Source organism: Nuphar pumila, chromosome 2 (genome assembly GCF_984573655.1).
Source record: "Nuphar pumila chromosome 2, dmNupPumi1.hap1.1, whole genome shotgun sequence".
Taxonomy (NCBI): domain Eukaryota; kingdom Viridiplantae; phylum Streptophyta; class Magnoliopsida; order Nymphaeales; family Nymphaeaceae; genus Nuphar; species Nuphar pumila.
This window is the reverse complement of record NC_143250.1, coordinates 138406017-138412016: the sequence shown is the minus strand read 5'-3', so window position 1 is coordinate 138412016 and position 6000 is coordinate 138406017. Positions and strand designations below refer to the sequence as shown.

At 41.9% G+C, this 6000-nt stretch overlaps 1 protein-coding gene across 1 annotated transcript; it reads left to right on the top strand.

Annotated features, from left to right (window-relative positions):
* Positions 1 to 748: 748 nt before the first annotated feature.
* Positions 749 to 4062, top strand: LOC149847296 (serine/threonine-protein kinase SAPK7-like). The gene is made up of 10 exons (XM_089996915.1): positions 749 to 1013; positions 1156 to 1316; positions 1463 to 1537; positions 1687 to 1788; positions 2110 to 2163; positions 2295 to 2387; positions 2492 to 2584; positions 3062 to 3166; positions 3276 to 3374; positions 3482 to 4062. Exons 2-10 carry the CDS (start codon positions 1197 to 1199, stop codon positions 3824 to 3826), a joined length of 1086 nt encoding a protein of 361 aa, XP_089853041.1. The 5' UTR covers positions 749 to 1013; positions 1156 to 1196; the 3' UTR covers positions 3827 to 4062.
* Positions 4063 to 6000: the final 1938 nt, after the last annotated feature.

The following is a 6000-nucleotide window of genomic DNA, read 5'->3' as shown; positions in this document are numbered from 1 at the left end:
ATCTGGCACAATGGTGGGTCATTTGGATTGAATCCCACTTTTTCTGGTAAATTCTTTTTGGAAGAATGGTCACGCTCCTCTCAGCTCGAGCTCGGACCGAACCGAACCGAACCGAACCGAACCGATTCTGGACAACACTGTTCAAACTCAGCTCCAGACTCGAGCAGAGCACATGCATTTTGAGGCGAGCCAAGTTGGAACAACCTAAGCTCGTCTCGTGTGCATGCCTATTTATTAATAAGCACTTTCCTGCTTCCCCTTCCCCCATCGTCTAAACTAGGAGGTGTCAATGGGCCGGGTATGACCAGATCCGATAGAGTTAGGGTTTAGTAACAAAGGAAGGGTTTCAACTAACTATTTGGGTCACACTGATGAAGTGTATGATTTATGAAATTTTATACCAAACCTGGATCTGATCCAAGTTTCTATTAAGATTTGTAATTTTTGATGTGAAAAAAAAAACTTAAATATTATTTTATCGGGTATGAACCCGGTCTGGTTTATGTGATCTTATTGAATCCGGGTATGATTTTTCTTATGAAAGATCCGATCAGATCTGAATTCGAATTTGATACTGACACCACTTAGTCGGATCCAGATATGGATCCACACATTTTAGCAAAGGTCCGACAAGTTTACACCCCCGCTCTACACACGCCCTCTCCCCCCTTGTTTTTTTTTTTTTACCGCGTTACTGCAGGTAATTAATCGTTGATACGCCTTTGAAATTTTGCAGAGGACCAAGTAGACTAAAATTCCCGGCAAAGATAAAAGGGAGAAGACAAGAAAAATAAACCAAAAGAGGAGGAGCATGTGTGTCTGAGAGAGAGAGAGAGAGAGGTTGATTCCTTGCTCCTCCGCCACATCCCGCACCGTCCCCTCTCGGTGAGCGAGCCCATCAACGCTTTCCCGACCACCCCCTCCTTTCGTACTCTCTCTCACGTGATCGATCTCGCCGTAGATCGAGGATCCGATCAGGGGTGCATGTGCTTTCAATCCCTTTCTCTCTCTCTGTAAGTTCGTAGATCCGTCAATCATGCTTCATCGTGAAACAAAGTAGTTTTTCTTCCAATTCCTTCCTCTTTTTTATTAATGAACGAGGAAGCAGATCAGGAGCCAATTGAATGACCCACCTTGATTTTTCTTCTTCTTCAGCTGGAGATGTGAGATCTGAAAGGTGAGAGAGAAGGAGAAAGATGGAGAAGTACGAAGTGGTGAAGGAGATAGGGGCAGGGAATTTCGGTGTGGCCAGGCTGCTCAGGAACAAGCAGACCAAAGAGCTCGTTGCCATGAAGTTCATCGAAAGGGGTCACAAGGTATCGGTCTCATGGATCTCCTGGCTGCAATTGCTTTATTTCTCTGTTGGTGTTTCCTCTTTTTTTGTTTGCCTTCTTTCTGTTCCTCATTTCCTGATTTTTTTTTTGGTTTTGGATCTGAATTTGTTTCGCGGACGGAGTTGCAGATCGATGAGAATGTCGCGAGGGAGATCATAAATCACCGATCGCTTCGCCATCCCAACATCATCAGATTCAAAGAGGTCAGTTGGATCGAGAATCCCGTAAATCTCTCTGTTTAAAGGGTTTGTTGGTTTCTTGTTTTTTTTTTCCTTTGTTTGAGGGCGAATTGCTTGAGGGAACGATGGAGGATATTGGATGATGATTTGGAAATTTTGGTTTTTTTGCGAAGGTGGTGTTAACTCCAAATCATCTTGGGATCGTGATGGAGTACGCCGCAGGTGGGGAGCTTTTCGAGCGCATCTGCAACGCCGGGAGGTTCAGCGAAGACGAGGTTTTTCGCTTCGGATTGATTCACCATCGTCATCATTTTCATCAAGCCTTATCCCAACTACATGGGGTCGGCTTTACGAGTCCTATTTCTCCACTTAGGACTCATTCTCATGGGGTGTGGCTACAGTTTTACGGCCGTTTGCCACTGACGCCAACCCTCCTTTATCCAGGCTTTCGACTGGCACTAGTCGGGTCGAAACCCCCCTTAATAGCGGGAGTTTCGCTTTGAATTGATTCATTGTCAATTAATTTCGTCTAATTCTGCAACTTTGTTAACCGGTTTTTTTGGTATTCGACCTTATTTTTGGGGGTCTTCGTTTAGGCAAGGTATTTCTTCCAGCAGCTTATTTCAGGAGTGAGTTATTGCCATTCCATGGTAAGATTTTCCCTGCTCTCTCTCTCTCTCTCTCCTGCCGATTTTCCCCCCAAAATCTTCTTTAGGCGGATTGGGTACATCAGCAATTTGATGTTTGAATCTTTGATTTTGTGGGTTTTGGTCGATGCCAGCAAATCTGTCATCGTGATCTGAAGCTGGAGAACACTCTGTTAGACGGAAACCCTGCACCTCGCCTCAAGATTTGTGATTTTGGATACTCCAAGGTCCTATCCGACCCTTTATTCCTGCAACTCTCTCTCTCTCTCTCTCTCGCTGAAGCTTTTTTCCTTTTCCCCTTTTTCTGGTTTGAAAACACAAACTTGGACAGTCTTCTCTGCTCCACTCGAGGCCTAAATCCACGGTTGGAACTCCTGCTTACATAGCACCAGAGGTTCTTTCCCGGCGGGAATACGACGGCAAGGTACTAAAGCAAAAACATACTTTCATTCAGTACGTTTTCAGTTAGGGGGTATTTGGGTGCGGAAAAGTGGGAAATTTTGGGATGTTCTACTCTTTAATGTCATGCCCAAGCTTGTCTGGGTCTTCTTGATAAGTGGGTGCATCCAAACACACGTTTGCAAGTCCACAATAATAGCCATTGAAATTAATGTTCTCCACTTCTCTGCATTCGCATTTAATCACAACTTACATTTTGTAGAAAGTGGATGCACTTGGGGACAATTGGTTGCATCTCATGTGATTCAAAATCAGGTGACCTGATTCCATCTCATATGATTCAAAATCACATGAGAAATGAGTAAAATGTCCCCTAATGTGATTTTTGAATCTCACGGACCATTTTTTCATGTTTGCTTGCACGTGAGAAATGGGGCAAATGAGAATCCATTCTCTCACAATCATCATGTGTTCTCCTATTTTGCTGTCATGGTATACATAGATGGCCGATGTCTGGTCCTGCGGGGTAACTCTCTACGTTATGCTGGTTGGAGCATACCCCTTTGAAGATCCAGAGGACCCCAAGAATTTCAGAAAAACAATTGGGGTAAGTTCCTTCTTCAACCACGCTTCCATCTTCTAGTCCTCCCTAATTCCCTGCTATTTCTCTCTGCTGAAAACTCTTAACCGCGTTCCCTGGATTTGATCGCCCGCAGCGCATAATGAGTGTACAATACAAAATCCCGGATTACGTCCACATCTCTCAGGATTGCAGGCAGCTTCTCTCAAGGATTTTTGTAGGCAATACTGCCAAGGTATCATTATCATGTCCTTGTATTTAACAAACACCATTCTCTTCTCCTCCCTTTTATTGTTAGGAGTAAACAGTGAGAAGAGGGACTCTGTTTCTGATTGTTTGCAGAGGATCACAATCAGGGAGATTAAAACCCACCGGTGGTTTCTCAGGAACCTGCCTAGAGAGCTAACAGAGGCAGCACAGGCTGTGTACTACCAACGAAACAACCCCAGTTTATACCCTCAAAGCGTAGAGGAGATCATGAAGATTGTGAGTGAGGCCAGAGTACCCCCTCCTTCAAGGCCTGTTCCTGGCTTCGGGTGGGGAGGCGAGGAAGAGGAAGAAGAAGATGAAGCTGAGGAAAAGGAGGAGCATGGTCAGGAGGAGGAGGAGGAGTATGGCGAGGAAGAGGATGAGTATGATAAGACCGTGAAGGAGGCACAAAAGAGCGGGGATTTCAAAGTTACCTAAGATTCATCAACTCTGTGGTCATTCTCTTATATATTACAACTGAATAACTGTTGGTATATGTGTACTTTTTTCAATGGTATCTTGTGTTGGGGAATTCTGCTGTGATGATTGGAAAAGGAACAAAATGAAAGGTGTGTAAATTATATTACTGGGGCAGCAAGATGGCGTGGATGTCTATCTGGTGTTCGGAACCCAAAATTTTAGTCATGTTTGTAATGCGTAGCTGGTTTTGCGTATTTGGTATGCTCTCTCTCTCTCTCTCTCTCTCTCTCTCTCTCTCCGCTTCACATTTGTGTTAATCTGAGCTTCTTTGGACTGTTTTTCTTGGTTGGTTTCTATTTTTATTATTATATTTAATAGAATGGTAGGGAACAATGGTAGGTAGTCTGGAAAGAGGTCGTAAGGAAGCTCATCATTCAGTTTATTTGTTGTTTTCTGCATCAAAGTTGACAAAATTAGTGGAGATATTTAGGATAGCAAAGTTTGGTTTCGCTTTTCCAAAGGTAAAAAGTTGATATGGGACCACGCGTGAGACCTGCTGTTAGGGTTCCCCATAAATGGCTGATGGTTTTGTTGAAAGAGGCCCTATATGTGGATGAAGGAGAAAAGTTGAACTTGCCACTGCAGGGTGTTCCAACGCAGTTTTCAACTCTCTCTCTCTCTCTCTCTCTCTCTCTCTCTATATATATATATATATATATATATATATATATATATATATATATATATATATATGTGGCTTTTCACTATCTTTTACGATGTATTGGAGATGATTAAGCTTTGTTAACATGGCAAATAACTAAACATGTCTGTATGGTTAAACACAACATTGGTAGCTGAATCCTTGCAAAAAAGACTCCATACACCACGGTGTATAAATTATTTAATTTTAAATATTATAGTAATGATGGCACCATTCGTTGATTTAATTTATTAAAATATTTTTGAAAAATAATTTTTTTAAAATATATAATTACTTTTAAAAGTAAAATGATTTTTCATTTTTTATTTAAAGCATATAGTTAATCAGGTAGAGTTTTTTTTTTTAATTAGGTAGAGAGTTTGTTGTTTTAGAGAAAAATGAAGCCAAAGAAAGTGACTTTTTTTACCTCAAAAGCTGCCTATGCAAAAACTCGTAGGACTTTTTTAATCTCATTTGACTTGTTTAACAAGTCCTACTAGTCATGTACGTTCTTGGCTGCATATTGTGGACAGAGATCCCATGATCTCTGAACTCCACTTTCGCAACCAATCACATGGCAGCATAAACTCATTTGCAGCCAATCACATGGCAGCATTGAATCCTGTCATCAGTGGATCTCGATTGTGAGTAGGAATGCAAACTGTTAGGATCTGGAACAGCTAAATACGTGGGGATTCTGATGATTTCATAACAGCCAAAAATTGCTAAACCTCCATCTTGAATCTGAGCCATTTGCATCCCTAGCTAATTGTAACCTACACCATACTACTTGCAAGGTTAAACCAGCTTCTACCAAAGGCCTGTTTGCATGTCACAGAAAAGAGAGTTTTTTTTTTTTTGCGAAAATGCATAGGTGCCAGTGCCATTTCTGCCCCCACAATGCAACACAAACATGGGAACTGCTTTCCTCGCAGAAAGCAGCCCCCATTTTACATGCTGGACCACCCTTTCTACGGATTCAGTTCCTGTGTGTGTGTGGATCACGGAAGAACGTGTCGCGACACTTTCTGTGACAAGCAAACGTGCCCCAAGAGTCTACTAAGTCTGAAATTTGAGATATGAATTCAGATGTTAATGGAAATGAGTGGATCCAAGGTGATTGGAGCCCAATGAAATATGTAGAGTCTGATCTCTGTCCTAGGCTTTATCCGGTTGTCTTCATAAGGAAAGTAGATTCAGATTGGGACATGTCTAATAGATCCGAATTGAACTTAGGCGTGCTTAACCAGTTAATGTGCTAAATATTGCTGATTTTTATCAATTTTGCTATTTTTTTTAGGATACCGGATACAGGTCAGATCAAGGCTCCCCTGATGATGTTAATGTCAAGGTAACCAGCATGCCGTGCATCGGTGTGATGAACGGCATCCAATTGCCTAGATGGATATTTTATTTTTATTTTTATTTTTTAATCTCAGCTAGCCATTTGATATATAATCTAGATGCTGTGCATCTAGACCAATGTTGTCAA